This window comes from Astatotilapia calliptera, chromosome 5, assembly GCF_964374335.1.
Source record: "Astatotilapia calliptera chromosome 5, fAstCal68.1, whole genome shotgun sequence".
NCBI lineage: Eukaryota > Metazoa > Chordata > Actinopteri > Cichliformes > Cichlidae > Astatotilapia > Astatotilapia calliptera.
In genome coordinates, this window is record NC_137426.1 from 25,981,762 (window position 1) to 26,004,764 (window position 23,003).

A 23,003-nucleotide genomic window follows, 5' to 3' on the forward strand; every position below is an offset into this window, starting at 1 on the left:
TAATTTGTTTTCTGCTGAACAATCTGCTTTAGATCAGAATAGAATTTTGAGTGCTTTTATTTTGTCTGATTCATTTCGTTGCCTTTCCCTCCTGTCTCTAGCCACTTCAGATCGACGATAACTTCTGTGGTCAGGACTTCAACCAGCCTCTGGGGGGAACCAGCACCATCGAGGGGATTCCTCTCTTCATCGATAAGGATGATGGCATGACTTCAGTGGCAGCGTATGACTACCGTGGCAACACTGTGGCGTTTGTTGGCTCACGCAATGGGAAACTGAAGAAGGTAGGATTGTTGGTGTGTGTGTGTGGTCTTTTTAAAATTTTTGTTTTATTTTTTTCTATCGATGCTGGTATTTCTTTTCCATTTGAACTGGATGGAATATGAAGTTGAAGGGAAATTGTGTGTAAGCCAAAAAGGCATTTAGATTTTTGTCGTTTATTTATTATCCAGTTAAAAGGAAGCAACTTTCTGGCAAATATCTTTTTACTTGTGAATGGTTACCAGCGTTTTGCCCAGTGATGCTTGTCAGTTCATAAGCTGTGTACTGGCGGCCTAATCGTTGTAGATTTGCATAAGGCACTTTGCTGATGCTTTTTTTTATACTAAATGCAGTCATCACCATTTTTCTTGCTGGTGGCTATTTCCAGCAGGACATCCGAGTGTCTCTTTAAAACCTGTTCATTTAACAAGCAATTTAAAGCAAGTCTGCGCCTACTCTTTCATTGATTGTCATGTTTGTCACGTCAGGCATAAAACGTAACTGCTTTGTCCCAATGCCACGTACGGTCTTTTAAGAGCTCACCTTCAATCAATCCAACAGCTATGACTGGTGAATGGCTTTTCTGTTCAGGTCAGCTGTGCAGGGCTGAGGTGGATAGAGCTTTGGACAGGGATAAAGTGGTGATGGATGCATTGGTGGGGAAGAAGAAAATCTAAAGTGCATTTCTTGATGAAACTATTGTCCCTTTCTTTGGGTCAATTTCTTTGTGGATTCAAAGCAAGTTAGGGTTTATGTCATCGCACTTATGCGGCTGTTGCACCCTTTTCTGTAGAGGAATGATTAATGATGTGCGGTCATGTAACAAATGGACAAACCTCTGTGCCTGATTAAACTGATATAGCTGACCTTTTGTGATTGTATGTTAGATATATGTAAAATTTTCCGCAATTATGGTCCTTTTTGTGTAACAGTGTTGTGTTCAATCTCAGCAATTGTTCCTTTGCGTGTGCGCGCGTGTGTGTGTATCCAGACTATGGAGGACAGAGCTCTCGGGGTAAATGGTATCTCATTAGAATTCACCCCATTTCTCTCCACACTGCTCAAGACCTGTCATCCATTCAATATTATGAATGTATAATCAGCCTGTGTGTTTGTGCACTTTTAATACGAGTTTATGTATTCACGCAATGCTTGTGTGTTTGTCACTCACAGTGTGCATAATAATGCATCGCGCTTGCGATGGCATGGGTTCGTGTGTGCACGCATGTGTTTGTGTTTATGAGAGCGCATGAGACGGCAAACAATACAGTGTCGACTAAGATTCAGTGCCGCGCATTTGTCAAAGTGACACCCATTCACTTAGCTCGGCAACAGTCCCTTTATTTATTTAGCTGTTCTCACATGTCTTTTCTTGTGTGGTGTTTGCACTCTGACTGAGGTATATACGTGTGTTTGGAGCATCACCTGGGGAAGAGACTGCTGCAGTAGGTTTTGAGATAAGTCGTTTTCATGTGTGTGCGCGGCATCATGTGTGTGCGTGTGCGCAACAGCAGAGCCAAGGAGCCCGCGGTTCTTTTGGCTGCCTTGTGTTTCAGTCAAACCCAAAAACAACTAAAATAATCTGGTCTTGGAAAGGATTCAGTTTGCTGTGAAGGAACAATATCTAAAACCTGACGTTGGAGCATGCACAGACATGCACACGCGCACACTCACTCACTCACTCACTCACTCACTCAGACAGCAGCCATAAAGAGGCAGATGAAGAAAAAAAAATGGAAAAAGAGCAACTGAATTAATAGTGTGTGATAACAGATTGTTGGGTCCTCTGATTGTGTGCGTCAGTGTTTCTGTAACTGATTTTTATTTGTGTCATTATCCTTTCAGTAAAAGCACCGTCTGTTTCAGGGCGAGTGTTAAAGTTTGTGTGGACGAGTGGGAGTCCATGCAGGCCATGAAGGAATTACTGAGTATGTTCCTGTTCTTACACCTTCCTCAGGAGAGCATTAGTGTTGAATGTTGTTTATATAGCTCTGCCTGAGGGCGATGAAGGGAAAGAGGGGCAGAAATAAGGAGAGTATTGATTGGCTGGATGAATTTGCCTTAAGGAGACAGCTTGCATGTGTGCTTTTCAGGTGCGTTTTAAGAGACATGGAAAGGTATGATTGGCAAATCCGAAAAACAACAAATCTGGCAGTGACTGTTGCAATAATCTTAAATATAACCAACTAATGTTTGCCAAATGGATCCACATTAATCTCCTGGGAGAGTTTTGAGGTTTAAGGAACATCACTTTACCTTAAATAACTTTTTGTTCACGTCTTTATTGGCTAGACGTGAAGTGCTTTGATAATCTGTTATATCTGCACTCAGTCTATTTTTAACTAACTATAATGTTCAAGGTTTTCCAGAGCAACAAGACAGTAGCATAAACAACATGTTTTAAGCACTAATGAAGTCCCTCTGTGCTCTGTAGTCTCTCACACACTCGCAGGAGAAGCTTTTACTAATGAGTAATGGTTTGATGGGACACCGACATTAGAGAGAGAGAATCAGGAAGGAAGATGGTAAGATGAAGGAGATATAGGAGGTTAGCGGAAGAAGAAGGGGGAAGGAAGCGATGAAGAGAGGTGATGCCCTCTGATTAACTAATTTCAATGGTCATCTGAATACTGCTGTGGTCAAGGGCACAACTGTTGACCGGCTATCTGCTGCACTTAATTTTTAGGATTAAAAGCTCTGATTCTTTGACGATGTGATTATGTCTGGGTGCTTGGCTCTGCCTGCCATCTGTGTCTTTGTCAGCTTTATTCTAGTTTACATAGTGGACCTTATTCACTCCTCTTTTATGCCTTTCTGTCTGAAGAAGCATTGTAACAAAGCTGCTGTGGTTTGTTTAGCCAACACATTTATAATGATAAAAGTCTGAGTGATTCTCTCAGCCACTTCTGTGCTTTCAGGCCCCGTTGAGCAGTGACAATAAATGGGCATCAACCATGACACACTCACACATACGCTTGCACACATATGCACCATCTCAATAGGTGGTCTGGGGAGATGAGAGAAGAAGGGAGGATTGCACTTGACAATCTAGTACCTATTGTCTGCTTTTGGTGCTGCACACACACGAACACTCAAACGCAGGTTAGGATTCCTCAGCTGCACCCTCCATCAGAGGCCAGCGCGAGCCATCTGCTATGTATATAGGGCCAGTGTGCCAGGTGGTACGAGCCCCAAGTGCTCGATGTGTCCCCCATTGTGTCCATGCCAGGCTCAGGTGTGTGGGTGCGGAGGTGCCGTTCAATGACCATTCATCAGTGCATCAATTGAGCTTCCCCGCAGTTTCTGACAGAAGTTAGAAGACAATATAAGACGAGCGTAAACGACCAGCATAAGAATAACATAGTGAATGGGACAAATAAGGCCTTACACTACATGTTACTACATGAAACACATAGGTTTATAGATGTAACAAACTTCAACATAGCATTTTAAAAATCCTTTGAATATGAGAAATCATTTTTTGAAAATCCTCTGACCTGTCCAGGGTGTACCCCACTGCTGAAAAGCAGCTGGCAAAGGTTCCAGCTCCCCTGTGACCCCGAATTGGATATGTGGAAGGAAACTGATGGATATTCAAAGCAGAGAGTGCAGTGGATGATGGTTTGAGAGCATGTCTTGGAGCCAAAAAATAACATGTTTGACCCTACACCTAGTAAGTGTTTTCATTAGCTAATCAGTACAGGATCCGTTGAGGTGTATTTGAAAGCGAACATGACCGAGTATTTGTTCTGTCACCCTGCAGCACATTGTAAAAGCTAAGTGGATGACTGCGTCAGCTAAGCAGCTGCAATCTAAACATTAAGTGGCAGATGGGATTTCACATGTTGTTGCTGTTGTACACACAGCAGGCCTCATGAAGCCACAGTTAGGTTTATGAATTACAGATTTTAAGTCTTTGAGTCTCATCTTCAGTTTGAGCTTTGTCTAAAATTACCTCAGCAAATGTTCTAAATAATATTTCTCACTGTCAAATTTTAAGAAAAACTTAACCCACACAAGTAACTGTAACATAAAACTTGCTCCAGCTTTGGTGTTAAAGATTATCCCCAAAAGCGATCTAATGATCTAAAGCTTGCATCTTTATTTTTCTAACCTATTGAAAATAACAAAAAAATGTTTCATCATAGTAAAGATAATACTGCAGAAATGAGGTTTAAGCCGTAACTACACCAGTGAGACAGCATTTCAGGGGTTAATAAGAAGTGACAGTTTGTCATTTGTATGTGTATATTGCTGTGTGAAGTCACTGATGTATTCCACTGGGGCTGCCGGTGTCACCGTCAAGAGACCATGTCATGGCCTAATTGACTGATGATTGTTATTCTACTGGTGCATAATGCTGCCCTGTCCAACTCCCCTGTGTGTGTATGTGTTTGTGTGTGTGAGGCTGTTTTTAGTGCTTTGCATTTAAATTGTTGTTCCAGCCTTCTCTTTGCAGACAGTGCCCAAATAGTAAAAAACAATTATATATAAATAAAATAAATAAAATAAAAACACACATTCTGAAAATAAAGTAGTTGCTTGTCAGGGAGGAATGATGAAATAAACATCTGTCTTTTACTGATTCTCTATTTGTGTCGTCGTCTTTTAATTGAGAATGTGCAGAAAATTACAGTCTGAAAATATGGTACATAGACTTTGTTTGTTCGTGTGTGTGTGTGTGTGTGTGTGTGTGTGTGTGTGTGTGTGTGTGTGTGTGTGTGTGTGTGAGTGTCTGAGTGAGAGACTTCTGTGGTTTGTGTCATCATTTGGCTCAGCCTCCCAAGCCACGAGTTGTTTGGCCCGGGCATGAGCACAGAGGCCAGCTTTGTGCGGGCTCTTGGTGGCCCTCGGTCATTAGTTCACCCAACTGCATGGGGTCACACAAACGCACGAAGCGGATGAGAAAGCGACGGAGGAAATGGAGATGTAGCTGATTGTGAAAGAGATTTGATATGGCAGAGGCTGTGGAGTTATGATCAAGTTCCCTAGACAAAACGGATAACTTGCACTTTGTATTTAACACCAAGTTTTTCCACCTAATTTAGTTCTCTCCCAGCGTGCCATCAGTCTTCCAATCTAATCATAATGTTCTCATATTAACAGCTAAATGTATCATTTTCTGCTACAATTTGTTCCCTCTGTGCTGTCAGCACAGTAAAATGGTGTTTTCCCAAATAGCCCAGTTGAGCCACAAATGTGTGAGACGAGCCAGGAATATGCCGTAGGACCACTCATTTAGCACGTAACCTCAAATGAATTTTGCCTTTGTTATTCTAACCGTGGCTAATACAGTGCTCAGAGGACCACAGATGGTGATTTTATTGTTGTTTTTTGTTTTTTGGGGAGTGAAACTTGAACTATATGCATATTATTAAAGTAATGTAATGACCATTATAAGGTCTTACTTATACCGACGCAGGCAGTGGACAATGAAATATGTTTGACAATCTAAATCTCCAAGCTTAAGCTAATGTGTCTGTGTTTGTGTGATTGTCGCTCAAGCAAATGGATATCAGTTGTCTCTGTTCATTGCCTGCCTGAGTCTTTCTCTCATATGTAGGTTATCCTTGCATATGACTATATTCATCCTACAATAGCATTCTGCATCTCTCCGTGAATGCACTCTCGCACACGTCTGCACACACTCGAGCCTTTGGAGGGTGTCATTGTAGATTCACACTGTGAATATACAGGGTTTGTTCACTTCTGCTATCTCTGCTTTTGCTCATTGTATGAGCAGCAACCATATAGATTGTTGGATAATATAAGCTCTAACAATGTCTAAAACTCATCCATAACCCTCAACTCTGACTAGTGTAACAAGCACAGTGAGTAACAGGATCATCCACTGCTTCCTCACTTTGCCTCTTTGCTTCTGTTCTCTGCCTCGTTTTCTCTGTTTCATCTGCTGCTCACATATTCTCTTTCTATCTCCTTCTGTGATCAAAGATTCCCCTCCCTGATAATAGCTGAGCGTTTGTATGTGTTGAGATGAAATGGCAGTGATCGCTATTTCTCTCTAATCATTTTCTCTCATTAAAGTGAGGAGTGTGCGCATATGCACTCCGAATGCAAATAAATATATGTACAAGTGTACATGTATACAGGAAGTTTGCATGTATAAAGTTTGCGTAGGCCCACGCACACACATACATGCTCTTTCCCACTCCAGAAAATAGGTTGTAGCACTTAGATTGTAAGGGTAGACAGTAATGAGGGGTCTTCTTAAAAGATTTAATGCCATACCATCCTTTACACATGCATGATTCCATCCAGTCTCATTAAACCAGGGGTCTAATTCTGCACCTTTTTCCTGCAAGAGCTTCATATGCCATAACGAGCCATATTTCCTACCTTCCTAACAAGCTATGGTGACATTAAGAGGCGATATGACTTGATAGTTCACTCTCAAAACCTTAACAAATGTGTCTTAATCTTGGCACCAATCTAGTCCTTTAAGCAAAGCTACAATAAATGTTTAAAGCTAATCATTTTTAAAGAGCAAGATAAGTTACAGTGGGCTTCTGTGTAGGCTAATGCCACAAATGAGAACGGTTCAGTCCTTGATAATCTCAGCGCTAATGCATTTTAGCTCAGTTCAACTGTGTGTGACTGCACTGCACAGCACTCATTCACTACCTCTGCGTTCTCTCCACAATTCACTACTACCAGGGGTTAATGAGCCAAAGTGGGGAGTAGATGAGAGTGGGGAAAAGCCAAGAGAAAGGGATACAGAATGAAAAGAGAGAGCAAGGGAGATGAATTATAAATGCACCACGCTAGAATCCATTTTTAAGGGAAGATTAGAAGAGTCTGGATGCAAGCTGGGATGCTCACATGATCCAAGTGAGGACGAGGCCAGCCTGTTTCTAGGTCATCTCCATTAGGCATCTCGGGGTGGAACATCAAAGAGTCCCTGCTCTCCATATGATATGTGTGTGTGAAAGTTACATGCACTTTTTAAAATTGCACTCAGTTTTACTGTACAATAGTGAAAATCACAATATACTGTTGATGCGCTTAGTGTATTTTTTCCAGCAAATAATGATTTTCTTTAAGGCATCAGTTCCATAGAATTATAGCAGAACTCTGTCTATGGCAGCTGATACAGCCAAGAGCACACCTGGTGGATGGCACAATGCCAGGACTCATGGTGTCATTATTTCTGACAGGTCACACACGCACACGCACACACACACACACACGCACTAGAGGGAATATCATAGCTCATACTGAAAGGTAAAATGAGCCCATTCATGCAGGTATATACCAACTTGGAAACACACTGGGACAGCACAGTGTCCGGAGGTTTGGTCATGAGTGACACAGCAGGCAAAGATTACCTTTGGAGGCTATATCTCTCATACAGTCACAGTCACACAGTGTCTCATACGCTCATTCCTTTCCAATTAAACTCAGCAGCTCACAGTATGTATGTTCCTGGTTTTAAAAGAGACTGTCTTCAACTCGCTACACAGCTCACCACAAGCCCATTACAGCCACATGTGGAAGCTTAACCTCTTAGCCATTAAATGGAAGAAATCAGCAACTGTTTACGGACGGATACCCTGACACAGAAGTAGGACACATAATGGAAGCAGGCACAGCACTTTGATGCTTCTCTGAGAAAAAAATAATAATAATAAAAAAAAAGATAATACAAGGATTCTTTTCCATCTCCATTACACCAAATAATGAGTGTAAATATGTGAGTTACTATCAAATTGGCTAATCTACTGTGAAGAATGCAAACGGCACTGCCGTGCACACACTCGCACACTCGTGCACGCAGCCTCCTATGGGAAACAACTGTAGCAGGCTTATCAGATTACACGTTGCAAAGCTAATAGATTCTTAATAGATTGTTTTTGATTAGTTCCTGTGGTTTAGTGACGTTAAGATGATTAACATTTGTGAGTAGGGAAACAAACACACATTTGCATTCACACTCACCTGCGTATATTTGCATACAGTGTTGTATGAGGTGACTGCATATTATGTTACTGTAATTTGTGAATGTCTTTTTCTGAAGTGTGTGACATCAAATGGACGTTGTAGGCTTTAGTAGCACTTCAAGGCCATGAAATTCAGACTGGGTCTCTCTGTGTTTTTTTTGTTTTTTTTAAAATGCACACACTTCAAAATACTTTTGAGATACACGAACAAAAACAAGTCCAAATACAACAGCTCCCTGCGTTTATCCTTCTCACACAGCATGATGGCATCTCCCGCTGTCTAACTAATTACCCCTCTGTCCTGTGCCCCCCCCAGGGGTAATAGCTTGAGCCTGAAACCTTGTCACAGTGTTAGCTGGCTTTGTATCTTGCCCCAAGCCTGCCTGCTTTCAGACCACTCGCCTCATGACCACTTCTGGCCATACTGCACTCACCCTGTGGGTAATCCTGTTAGCGTAAGAGTATGTGATAGCCAAGCGGAAAGCCAATTCCCCACACTGGTCTTATGCCCTCTGCCCAGTCTCTTAGAGTAACAGCTGGCTAAAGTGAACTTATTTCAGTTTCAGGACCAACTCTTGTTCCACTTTATCTAGGGTCTTCTTATTAGTATTACTGGAGCTAGAAAAAAAGCCCTGTTACTGGTGTAGCTGACCTTGTGACTTAACATTTCCGCCAGCTAAGTCTTTAAAAATGGTGAGGCACTTTATGTCCTTATATTCCCCATTTTAATCCCATATCCAAATTATGCAATTGTCTCCTTTTGGTAATTTATCTATCCATTTATTAAATTCAAATGTTTCAACCTGATTAATTAGTCTCTCTTTTCCATGTTTCTCTTGTTCCTCTTGCACTTCTTGTCCTTTCCATTTAGTCCTTCTGTTCTCTGTCTTTGCTTCACTCACACTATCGGTCTTTCTCCGTCTCACTTTTCTCCATGGAATTGGTCATTAGCTGACTGACTGAGCTGATTGCATCTATTCCCAAGGCTAGCATTTGTTTGTGCATCTTGTTTTTGTTTTTTTTTTCTTTTAATTTTGTTCACTCCCCCCTCTTTCACTCTCTCCCTTGCTCCCCACCCACTCTCCCCCAGCAGTCATTCTTTTTCTCCTCCCAACTTATCTCACTTCATCTACCTTCTTTACACCCCCTGCCGCCCTCCTTTCTTGCACAATTCCATCTATCCCCTTTCTTGCTAAAATGGTCTTAGACACAAAGACTGGTTTGGGTTGCTGAATTAGCATACCAATGCACACAGACACTCCCAACAGTCGTCTCTATATCTTCTCTATAACATTAATTGCACAGTGTCATTCTAAATTGGCTAACACCAATTAAGCCCTCGCTATTATATTTAATTGGTCATTTAGCGTGGCTATGGTTTGAATGCTGTCTCCCTGGGAATGGTATAGCTGGCCTCCAGCAGCCCATGTGGCCGTTTCAAAGACTGTTTCCCCCTCCCTGTGGATTTTACAATGGCCTGGCCAGCAACTGCACTGCCAAGAGCCAAGATGGAGGTGTGTGCATGTTGTGTTCTTTGGAGGGGGAGTAACAAATGGTATGGAGAGGGAGAGAGATTTTGTTCTGTCTGCCACCTCACGCCCTCCAACCACCCTCACATCCCTCTCCTACTATGCTCCTCCATCCATGTGTTGCTGTTGGATTAGGCTAATTAAAGTACCGCAAGCGGGGTCCTCAGAGAGCACACACACACACACACACACACACACACACACACACACACTGTACACATTCAGTCTTTAATGAAGGCAGGCACAGATGCACACACAATTGGAAAAACAGGAAGGAACCATGAGCATAAGCCCCCATATGTACAAAGACATGCATCACACTCTGAAAGTACTCTAGCAACAGAGGTTCGTAGGAAAAAGCATTGTGTAAATATTTAATGGGCAGTTTTCTTGCCTTTTTCTACTGTAAATGAGCGAAAGATCACGTGGACCATAGACTGTATGTAAAACATGATTGTAGCTCCCCAGTCTGCCAAATAGGAACTATTAAAGCTACTTCATGATTTGACAGCTGAGTTTCTCAGGCAGATTCATCCCTTGCCTGTAACATCTGGATTGACCACAACAACAGGGCAACCGCTGAAATGCTGCACTTCACTAACCACTTGGGCATAGCCACCACGACAACACCATCTTTTATATAAAGTTTATGGTTTAAAGTAGTTATCTTTGAGTTCCTATATAGACTCAATTGTTTGTCATCAGTAAAGAGCTGAGCTTCAGTCTGTGCAAACCCATCCTAAATGGATCATCAGGAGTCCGTATCCACTTCTAGCTATAGCCAGAGGACTCCCAGCTATGCAGTAATATCCATAGGAGCCATGTGCTGTCTTATTTATGGGTCACTGGCAGTGAACCAGTGGCCCAGAAATAACACCACAACCTCTCACTTTAACCTTGCTGTGTGTCTGCATGTGTGTGCTTTAAAGGAATGGTTGACAGTTTTTGCCGTGTGGCACTGAAGAGTGTTTTCCTGTCTGTAGATCTTCTCTGCTTTCCTGTGTATATGTGGGTGCTGGTGTTTGTCTCAAAACGTTTGCATGTCACGGTATGCACTGATCTTTGAATGTCAATGAAAAATTTGTTCTCAAGATAAAAAAGAAGCGGGGGGAGAGAGAGAGAGAGAGAAAAGTACAGAAAGGTAGTCTTGTCACTGAGAAAGTGAGAAAGAACGAACACTTGGTAGGAATCCCTTCCGGATGTTTCTACTTTCAGGATATTGACTGTGTCTCTGGAAAACCGCCTGCTTCCAGGGAAACCTATTGGATTACTGATAACCTTGGAATTGATATGGCCAGTACACGGGGTGTTTAAGAGAGGGAAGGGACAGAGATTGTGGGTACACAGACTTCTTTGGTTAGCTATATTCTCTTTAACTGCTCTTTTGCAGTTAAATCAGTGATGGACTAATACACGTGTACTGTGTTGTTTAGCTTTCCATGCTCCTTAGTTGATATTTATCCTGCTTTGCAGTGGCAGGCTATGGCTTTCGTGGTCCCACGAGAGCCCCGTTTTATTATCGTACAGAAGATATCAGAGCATTTTGAGCATACAACAATAAGCACAGTCACACAAGTGCACACCCAATAATAAGGCTCCAATAACATAGAGGTCTTTACTCCAACTTGTCTCCAAATCCCTCAGCGCTGGGCCTGCTCCTCGGTTGCCATGGCAACAGTAGTCAGGGCAGCCACGGTTGGCAATAGTAAGGAAGAAGAACGATGAGAGAGAGAGAGAGAGAGAGAGAGAGAGAGTCACAGGGAGCATTGATGTTTGTGATTCAGCCATGGGATTTCAACGCAGCCACAACACTGAAACTGGGTTGCTGCAATGTTGCTGAATGTTAGAGTTGTGCACCACAACAGTGGGAATGCAGTTTCAGCTGGGGTTGGAAATAAGTGGGCTTGTAGGTCATGTTTACCCCTGTGTGCATTTGTGTGTGTAAGGAGAGAGAGAGGGATGTGCGAGGGAGAAATAAAATTGCAGAGGCAACACACACACACACACACACACACACACACACACACACACACACACACACACATTAACTCCTTCTGCACGTTCAGTCTGGCTTCAGGTGTGTGTGTATGTGTTCATTCATGCACTACACAGTGGCTGTGGACAGGATTCATTCTACACTTCATTGCTTTGATAGTGCATCTGCTTACAACTACAAGGTTTTTCTTTTTTTATTATTATTTTTAAAATTTTGCTGTAAAAATAAATCTTACACAAAGTTCTTTTAACATCTGTTAAAAGCTTGCCAGTAACTCATTTGACTTTTAGTATAATGCCATCCAGTTGAAAAACAATTTCCAGAAAGAAAAAACAACAACGAGCTATTGTTGTTGGGGAAATCTCTCCTCTGTACATGTACAGTGGAGAACAGCATAGCACAGAGTGGATGCACAGCAAACAGGCAGTTAGTGTCAGAGCTCCGATGGAAAATCCATAGTTTCATTACACTCCTAGTGGTATTAATGTGGCCAGGAGGCGACCAAAGCTCTATCATGGGCCCTAGGGGAGCCAAAATGGCTGCATTTAGTAATGCAGTGGAGGGAAGAGGAGGCAAGAGGGTCAAGACTGCCGGTGGGAATAAAGTGTGTTGGAAAGACAGAGAGAAGCCAGATAAAGTTCATGTGCAGTAACGGGCACAGCTGCAATTGTACCCTACTCACCTTTGGAAATTTCTGCAATGCTGTGCATGTGTGTGTGAAGGAAGCTCGCAGTATGATTTGACATCAATGCTGTAGGTTACAATATGTTTATTACACAGATCCTTCACCGACTGTCACACTAAGGTTGACATACACATTTCTTTGTATACCTTGTTGTTTAAAAGGCAACTGTGTTTTGTTGTAGAATAGTACTTAGGGATATTTTGTAATTAAACTTTAAACGGTACCCAGACACACAACAACATTAATGGTGTATTACCATCCCACTTGGCTTGGTATGGCTGTTAACTGGCTCAGACTTCCTGCTCCTTTAATCACTGCCTAACACGAATGAGATCGCACCAGATGCAAGTGAATTCTCAGACTACACCCATTATTATACTTCGTATTTAATAAGGGAAGTTATAAATACACCAAAATTGAGTTGTGTGATAGGGCCTGTCAGTGGTAAAGGGGCCATGGACCTGTTGGGCCCACTGCTTTCATCACCCTTTATTTAGACCTTTATTCTAATCCCAACTCGGTGTTACAGTTCTGTAAATGTATGCACAGCTTTAATGTTATTAAATTAAGAAAACTTGATTTACCTCCATGCATAAACATTTTGCAAGATTACAAACAGACCAACGGACTCACAAGCTTGTTTGAGGAACTTAGAAAGCCACGCTGTTGCAATTGGTGGAAAATAGTTTAAAACTGCTATTACTAAGAACCAAATAGTGCATTAATGAGACAAAGCCACTTAGAGTTATTGGAAGGGTCCTGAGGTGAGTTAATCTGGGAGAAGGTTGGACTTCAGAGCTCCTGGCTATTGTTTGTCCCTCCGGGTGATTAGAGTTAAGAGACAGGCTTTAAGGGAAATTAGCTTTCGATCGTTCCTTCTGATAAAAAGTAGCATTGTAATTGTTAGTGACCTCCAGGGTCAGAAAGTAAAGACCTGGTGAGAGGTATTGTACACAGTAATGTGGATTGATTTTAAAAATGTTGGTCATTTGCTGAAAGTTTACTATTCACAGAGCATGAAAGTGGCAGAAATGTGTCTAAATCCCTGCTTTTTACTCCTCTTTCAGTGGAATTTGGCAACACACAGCTGCAGGAGTTCAACAGTTCTCATTTTATAAATAATTTGTACCTCATTGTCATCTTATTCTTCAAGTAGACATGTTTATTTTGAACCTCTCTTTACCTTGTATACCTAACCAGATAACATGATGTCAGACCTCACAGGCAAGTGAGGGATTACAACTGGAACAAAAGAGAGAGGAGATGTGAGGAGAGGCAACGCTCACACACAAAACACACACTCTTAATCAGACTGATTGCTTGCATCTCTGACTCCTCATTGCATCACGTCTCTAAGGCATTGCTCCTGCATCTCCCTCTCAGGCTGTTTGTGAGGAACAGATTTAGAAATGCAGGGTCCCCAGTAGACTACAAGCCACAAAAGGCCATATCCTCATGTTATGAAAGCTTAGGTGTTGACCAAAACATGAGGTGGTGTACTTGGTTATAGACTTTTGATTCACATCCAGTGAAGTCTGTAAATGCTGTGTATAAAACACTTGTCATGTACACGCTCTCATTGAAGCACAGTTATATAGAGCCAATTTCATTAGCAGTCAGACCTGACCTGCATACTTCAGTTAATAGAGTTTGAAATAAATAGAGTATTGACTAACTGAGTGCTTAGGTAGATGAAAGAAATAGTTGAACAAGTGGGTATTCAGTGTTTAAAATGCCCAAACAAGCTTTTTCTTTTGCACTTAAATGCATATTTCTCTTGTGCTGACTTTACTGACACACCGATTTTTGTTTTTTCTCCTCCCTACACTTGGAGAAGATACATACGTTTACACACACACACACACACACACACACACACACACACACACACACACACACACACACACACACACACACACACACACACACACACACACACACATTCTCTTTCTGACTTGTTCTCAATTCCCAAGTCATCTCCTCAGAGAGAGCGATTGAGCCAGGAGCAATGCAAATTGGGTAAAATGTTCCGGAAAGTGGCTTTTCCCACTGGGACTTCTCAACTCGAGCTCTGAGTTAGCACTCTCTCTCTGTGTATGTGTTCGCTTGTGCGTGTGTGTGTCACAGTTCTTGCACTTGCATTTGTGGGTGTGAAAATGCAAATTGCTCCACATGTGCCTGCGTGCATGAAAATGTGAACGTCTGGATGAGAGTGTGTGTGTTCATCGCTATTTCTCTCAGGCCGCAGTGGGCTGCAGACCGGGGTTAAGATTTTAGGAAGGCTAGAGACCGAAAATAAAAGCATGTTTATAAAGCAAGGTGATGGTGAAAATTGAGGCTACATCTCTGAGATCGCACCAATAAACTGCTACAAACGATCAGTTAGCTGTTAGTGTGACCATCATTTTAGAAAGAAAAAAACTGAGTGGAAGATTTATTTTTGGTTAGAGGGAGATATTGTTAAATTTGCAAATACCATCTGATGTTTGTCAGAGCTTCTTACTTGGACAGTTTTTGACCACAAGCCTGGGATTTGTGAATCATTGACTCCCACGAGATATAAGGCTTTCAGTTTTTAACAATGCATGTGTAGCAATAATCCACAGGACAACACTCTGGTCCTACTTTTATATTACTGGTTGAGTTTGTCTTATGAACAGTAAACATTACACAAGCTTGAACTGTTAATTAACGTGTGACCTAATACAAAGGACAAGAATCAGTTGTGCTGCATCGATGGCTCTGTTTTATAAACAGCGCGCAGACTTTGTGATGATTTTCAGGCCTTTGAAAATGAGACATGGATTTTAGCTTTTTATACAGCATTAAAGTCACTGAATAGAAGTGATTGAAAATTTTAAACAGTTAAAAAGATGTAAGCTCACCCTTAAAAATGTGGGTCTGTAGCTACAACCACAAGAGGGTACAAGTGCTAAATACTCTGATAAAGAGCAAAGTTCATTGTAAACTTCTATAACTTCATGAATGTTACAGAAGCAGTGCTTAATAATGAAACATAAATAATGATACATTTAACCGTTAGGGAAAAGCTGAGGTTTAAATGATCCTGGCAGATTTAATTACTTGTCTTAACAATTAAATTTGGAGAGGTTGTCAGTTTGATTGGCCAAAATAAAGTCTTTACTATGCTGCCAAGTTGCTCCTTTGTTGAAGAACTGCATCGCATGCCCTTCTGTGAGCAGGAATCAAGTTTACCTCCAGATGAACTCTTGGAAATGTTTTCTCTGGCATTAGCTATTGCTTCTGCCATGTCCGTTGCGGGGGTTGTATTGTGCTGGTTTGGATTTATTGCCCTCTCTGCATGTGTGAGTGAGTGTGTATTTTTGTGTGTGTGCGTGCAGTCGGTTAGAGCGGATAGTGAAGCATTGCCCTTCCACAAATGGGCCGTGGAAAACCTACAGGTTGGACCATCTGCCTCCTGCACACGCGTGCGTTTCTGTGCGTGAGATTGTGTCTTTTGACTTCTATGAACAGGAAGGTATTGTGTATTCTAAATTTGTGAGCTCACAAGTACACACGTACGAACAGCAGATTCCTGCGCTGGCTAACTTAACAGACTTGGCCCTGGATGGAGGATGCAGGATAGGAAGACAATGGGACTGTGATATTTGGTTTTACTGGAAATGGTGTGAAGAGGTGGAAGGGGGTATGCAAGCACGCCTAGCGAATGGCACAGTTTTCAAAGGCAGACCTGTAAATATGGCCCGAAAGAGGAAACGATACATGAAAGGGGGGAAAACAAGCTTGTGAATGTCTCTGTGGAAAAACACAAACACTTTATCTCCAGCTATAATCACTGAGTGAACAAACATTAAGGGGTTTCCAGCCATAGAAGTGAATTGCCTTGTGAAAACGTGTAATATCATATCAGTATCAGCAGTATTGCATTTCAAGGATGTGGGATACATTTTCATCAGGCACTTATCTCAACACAGAACCATTAGACGTATTTACATCAAATCTCTCCCTCCTTTCTCTACATCCCTCCTGCGATTTTTCCCAGGAGGAAAGCACCAAAGTGTGTTTTTAAACGCAAAGAGAGCATGCCACACCATCTGTAACATGTGTATTTCTCAAAGTAAGAATATAGGTTTAATTGAGCTTTTTAATTGTCCTCTAAATCCTGCTGAGCACCCATGCTGCTGCTTAATGGTGTATGTATGCGTGCGCGCGTGTGTGTTTTCTCTGTGTATGCATGTCTAGGTCTGTTGGGATGTGAATTTTTCTACTTTTGAGTGGAGAGAGTGAGTAAGCAAGCATGTGGGCTCCTTCTTAATGAGCTAATAGCAATGTCTGGTTACCCTTTGAGGAAATTGTTAGCGTCTGTTGTGTTTTTGTAGTTTTGAAAAGGAGAGAAAGGGTTAGAAGAAGAAGAAATTAATGAATTCAATTAACTTGCATAAGAGCCGCCCATGTTGAGTTACATATTGGGTTTTTGGATGCTCTTTGTACATATAGTTGTGTGTTTGAGTGTAAACAGCTGATTGGTTGCTATATTAGCGCCTCACTTTCACTGTAATTCGCTTCGATTTTGAGTTAATCTAATCACATCAATTTGCCATAAACTGTGTGAGAGAGTGGACATTTAATTTCTTTGGCTTCAACTCAAGTTAGCACAGCTGGAATGGTGTCATCGGGTTGTGTGTTGCTATATAAATAACAGCAACTCCGGGCAGGGCTGATCTCTTTGATTGCCTGTGCAATTGTCTGTTCACGTGTTTGTGGTTTTACTTATGTGAGAAATCTAGGAAGAAGGATTTCCTCTTTCTATATGAACAACTTCCTCCTCTCATACACACGTCCTCTCTGTGTGGGGTGCACTTGGAGAAAGGAAAAGGATAAGATAAGAGTGTGTGTGTGTGTGCGTGTGTGCGTGCGTGCGCGTGCGCGTGTGCGTGCGCGTGTGTGTGTGTGTGTGTTGGAGAGTACGACACAATAAAGAGTACTTCTATAAAAAGCAGTCTTGTGACAGTCCAGTGCACTCAGCTGACTGTCTGGAAACTTTGCTGTGCTTTCTTCTCCTCTCGCCTGTTTTGCTCCCAGGGCAGCCTTCTCGCTAACTTAACCTTTTTTTTGTCAGAGCATTACATTTTAATTCACACTCTTCACTTTCCTCTGCTCTTTGTCTTGATTTTATTCAAACTGTCCTGCAGAAGGAAATGGGAGAGAGCTGTTGGAAAGCAAAGTGAAGAGGAAGAAGGCAGGGAGTGGTGATTTAATGTCCAGTAACACATGTCGGACTCTGCTCTGTCAGGGAAACGCATAAAAACAAACACGGGCGCTGGAGGTGTTTCTTCAGATGCTGATAGTGTACTACAGTATCCTGTTGCCTAAGCCATTACATCAAGTGTTAAACTTAAGTCCAACAGTGTTGTTACAGTGCCAGCACTGTGTGTGTGTGTGTGTGTGTGTGTGTGTGTGTGTGTGTGTGTGTGTGTGTTTGTGTTGGAATTTCACCATCACAAGCTGAATAAGATTTACCCCCTGTTTAAGTCAACGGAGTTATATTTAGATTGTGTACACAGATGATGATATAGATAGATAGATATAGATATACATACATATGGACATGGAATTGAGTTGTGTAATTCAGTGTCTGCATGTATTTCTGTTTGAACTGTTGATTTGGATAAGGAAAAGGAAGTGCTGCATGTAACCACAGCCTGGGGTTTGGGCTTTTACCACACTACTAAATTCTGTAATTAAACTAAAATTAGCGTGATTGCCAAACAGTTTCTTAGCCCACTAACAAGTGAGAGCCTGCAGGGAAATGTCGTAAGAATCAGCAAACTGAATGAAAATCCTCAATTTCACTGTATTTGGTTAAAACATGACACATGCTTGTTCCCTTATGCCTCTTTTCCACCAGCACATACTCAACTTGACTCTACTCTGTTTTGGTTGTTTCTATTATAATTGAGTCCCACCTCAATGTGCGCAGGGAGTCCCGTGAAGTCATTTGTTTGCAACACAACACAACCACCAAGCCACCATTTATAAAAACGCCTGCACCTCGTCCCTCATTCCCAGGTTTAAAAAACTGGTGAGTTTGATTCTTTTGAAGAGGTCGTTCCCATGACTCATCCAGTGAGTTTGCTCCCTGCCCAATCAGTGGCATACAGTCCGTTGATGTCACTGTTTGGTTGCACTTGGCTCTCTTGCAACCCTGTACAAGTAGGTACAGAAGATGAACATTCAAGCACTTTTAAATATACCTGTTGTACTACCAGCAAAGTTTAGAACAGATGGAACATGGAACACTAATAAAACGTCCCCCTGCCTGAATAGAGGTAAAGGATGTCCTTGAGTAAATAAACTCCACTCCATGCAGGTTAAAGGTTTGGAATTCTGGTCAAAGCTGCCAGGAGGCAAAAAGAAGAGAGCTGAATTTAGATTAGTCTTTGTCACTGCTCGGATCGTTTTGCATCTCTGTTGTTGGTTTAAAGTGACCAATCACCAGTGTCTCATCATCAGCTCTTTCACACTTTATATAATTTTGTTAAACTCTGACTTTCCTATGTCCTTCCGCTTTCTTCCTCTTGCTAACCACAGCTTTAGATCCATTCTTCTGTTTCTTTCTCTCTGTGTTTGCCTTGGTTTGTGCACCTCATTGAAACAGAGCAGCACAGTCATACACAGATAATGTGTTAGTAAATGACAGCCAGTAACCATTGGTATCAGAAGCGCTCTCACTAAATTTCTCTTGAACTTTCTTCTCTTTTCCTCATTTATCATTCCTCCTTTTATCCTCTGTTTTCATCACTGCCCTTCTGTCTGTTTTGTTCTTTGACCCTGTGTGACTGCTTTAAGTTCAGGCCTTTGAAGATAATATTGTAGCTCTGGTTTTGGGTGCTGTAAATCACATAAACTCAGTTTTCTTCATGTGGGAAACAAACATTTTGAAACAAAAGACTGATGAACAAGAACAAAGTTGTCAAACAATAAGTTTCTTGTTTGCTTAGTACTGCCCCTGTGTTTATAAATGTTGCCAAATCTGTTCATTGTAATTGTATGACTGTAGCCCAGCCCTGGATGAAATTAGGCACCCACAGAAGGATACAGCAAGTCATTTACAGCTTCTAAATTGTCATAATTTGGCAGCAATGTGGTTGAACGTGGGTGGGCCATATCATCTGCATAGCTTTGGGTGTCAACCAAACCCCTCCCAACCTTCTCCTGAGAGACTGCAGCCATTGGTCAGGCCCCATTTTGTTACCATGGCTATAGGCCAAACCAGAGGCGGGGCATCTGTCTTCCACCTGGTCGCACCAGCTGCTCAAGCACTGCTGCTATGGCATGCCTGGAGTGTATCTGAGCCTGCTTGCTGGCTTGTGTTTTTGTGTTTGTACATAATACTTGTATTATATTACAGAAGTGACTGTACTCATAAGTATTACTTAAATATCAAATGGCATTTCTATAGGACCAACAAAGCTACAAATCAGAGAATATATTTAAAGTGCAAAAGAACCCAAAGTTGAAACAGCCAAAGAAATCACAACAAAAGTAAATACACATGTGATAGCTTTAAAAAACCTGTTACCACAGCAGAGTACTCCTGTGATTCCAGTTAGCTTAATTTCATAAGCTAGGGTCTTAAATGAGCTGTGACCACCTGTCACCAGACTGGAAATGGCTCAACATGGAAAGTTGGAAAGAGAGGAAAGAATTGCCAGTGGATATAAGACATCTGATTGTGATGCGAAGAATTTGACAAAGTCATGTTTTAAAGAAAAAAAGTGATGATCTAGAAATCAGTCCAGATGCAGTTACACTACTAGTGAGGTGGTGTGGAATAAGCCACAGTAACATGTCATAACTGCAGTGGAAAATCCTTTTAAAAGCAGGCCACACACATGCATTTGTGGAATTTAGACATAAGTGCTTCAGACTTGGCACAGAGGTTATCACTGAAAGTCAGAATTTAAGTGACGGTGCAGAAAATACAAAGAGCATTGCATCATGTGTGGACGACATCCAAAAAGAGCCTTTTCTTGCTTGTTGGCATAAAACTGCAAGATTACATTATGCTTAAGAACATGGAAAAAAGCCTGAGGTGTATTAGGAGCACATTCTTTAGTCAGATCAGGCCAAGATAAGTTTGTTTGGCTCAGTGAAGAAACAGCTTATTAATTTAAAACTGGTATCAGATCAGTGCTCTGTGTCAACTGGTACACAAAGCCAAGCTATCTGTATCAGTATCTGGACTCAAAACGTCAGGTTGGTGCATCCCTACCAAAGGCAGTGTGTGGAGTCTGTTGTGCTGCTGTTGTGTGTTATGTTTCCTTATATAGCTATAGTCAGTCCCTATCTGTGCCCTCTGTGGTTACATAAGGTAGTGTAAAGTGCCTCTAGTTGAGCAGTGGCGGTATTAATAGATGTTATTTAAGTGTAGCACACCATGCTTGAAGCCTACATATAGAATCTCACAAGGAGTCTAGTCAGCAAAGTCCAGAGGCAGCAAAGCTGTTCTTGCTTCCAGGTTGTGTGTACCTGTCATTGCTTTTCATCAACTGGGAAGTGCGCGTTAATAATTTATTACCCTACAGCTCTTCTCATTGGGAGGAATACAACATATGCTCTCTGGTGTTTTATATTTACCTCACCCCCCTTCACTGTTGAGATGTGCTACAACACAGGGCAGCACCCCGTATAGATGAGCTTGGGCAATTCTCTGTGTTTTTTACATCATCCAATTGATTAGCAGCTATTACCAATAGACTATCCAATCATATCCAGCAGCAGACTCGTGACTCATTTTAAATGCCAGTAGCCGATCTGACAGCACAGCTGCTGTCATCAACCAGTATTTTGGTTCATTTAATCACACAGTGTTACAGTGTAGTGGTTACAGTGTGCTAAGTCTGTCTTCATTGTCTTCTCCTGAGCGGAGGGTGTCCCACCCTTCCTTCCCATCCCATCCCATCCTCTCTCTCCTTCCCTCAGCAAACATCTCAAGTGCTTTAATGTTTCTACCTTTTCTTGTTACTCTACTCTTCACTTATTCTGCCATTAGTCTACATGACTGATAACAAGGTTCAATATGTTTTTCCAACTAACTCAAACCAACTGAGAACTTACCAAACAGGAACTGAGAACAAACCTAGCAACTTTTTAAAATACCGACGCAAAACTTCGACTTTTTAAAACCCCACCTCCTTTCCTCAAACTGTAGTTATATTTACTGTTACACATACTGACTTGTGTGTTGGCTTTAGTTGGAAATTTGCACTAAAAATGGTCTGTTTGCAAGAGAATTCGAATTGTTTTAGTTAAAATGTTAAGATATTGGGAAATGTTTTGAACATTTTGCAGTCTAGGATGGAGGAAATGTCAAAAATGTATCATCCTCATCCTGTTTCCACTGGTGTCATTTCATGTATAATATAAAGGATCAAGTAGCTAGTTGTTTCAGCGTGTGTGCCTCTCTCTACACATGCCTAGGACATCTGGTAAATGTCACTGTGTGTTTTCTACTCCTCTGCCCTTCTCCTCTGTTGCTCTCACACACATAACGGTGTAGTGTTTAAATAATGTTGAGGTATAGGTGTGTGTGTGCATGTGTGTTTGGTTTGGTTCGTTTTGTTTTTTTTTGTTTTTTGTCTCGACTTCTGTCTTTCAGATCCTTGAGTTGTTTAATTGTTTCATTTCAGCTTTTATTGGAGTTTCACGCACCCCCCCCCCCCCCCCCCCTCCCCTCCTCATATTCAGATAGAGAACAACATTTCCTCTCCCCTCTGTCCAGTCCAGTCCAGTCCAGTCGTTTGGCTCTTGAATCAGTCATGCTTGTTGTATTTGGTGGGCAGCAGCCAAGGCTTTCCCTATGGGCCATTACGGCACACTAGGAGTGCAGAATGGTCCAGCAGGGAGGGAGTTGGGGAAATTAATGGGAACAAAGCTATGAGATGGAGTGAGAAATAAAAATGTAAAGAGAGAAAGCGCTGAATGAACAACACAGAGATGAATCGGTGAAAGAAAAAGTGTTGAAAGGGTGTATTGGGAGGCACATTGCTCTGACTCCTGCTTGTGGCAGCCTTCCCAGTTCTTCTTGCATTCTCCTCCTTTAATTTCAGAGGTGAATTCCCAGCAGCAGGGCTAAACCCAAGCAAGGGACATTCTTCTCTGGCTTATCCCCAAACAAGAGTTGGTAATCTGGGGGAAAAGTGGGTGGCCTCACCTGGGAAAAGAGAAAAGAGAGATGGTATAAAAGCTGGTTGGGGAAAGTTAATGTTTCAGTTTGGTCTCACCATACTGCTGTGTCAGGCTTTGGGTTTCAGACAGAACCCAATGTTGTCTTTGCTTGGGTGGAGAAAGAGCATGAGTTCCTTTCACTTAACGGAAACAGCAGTGCTAGAGAGGGCTGTGCGATTAAAATCTCATATCCCGATACAAGACATTTATCGTCCCGATAACGATGTATATCACAAAAATTTTACATTTTCAGCTAATTCTGTGAACCTCGGGCAAGTCGACTTGCGTGAAGTGTTTTCAGCTGGGTGTCGTGTACCTGGAGTCGAGTGTTACATAAGTTGAAACGGCCTCAATTTTCTCTG

The 23,003-nt window shown here is 41.8% G+C and overlaps 1 protein-coding gene across 4 annotated transcripts in view; it reads left to right on the top strand.

Annotated features, from left to right (window-relative positions):
• plxna1b (plexin A1b) overlaps positions 1-23,003 on the top strand; it is a 179,384-nt gene that overhangs the window by 54,329 nt on the left and 102,052 nt on the right. For all 4 annotated transcript variants that reach the window (XM_026168467.2, XM_026168469.2, XM_026168468.2 and 1 more), the window contains exon 3: positions 102-284. In XM_026168467.2, the coding sequence (XP_026024252.1) occupies positions 102-284 (183 nt within the window). The remainder of the gene's footprint in view (positions 1-101; positions 285-23,003) is intronic.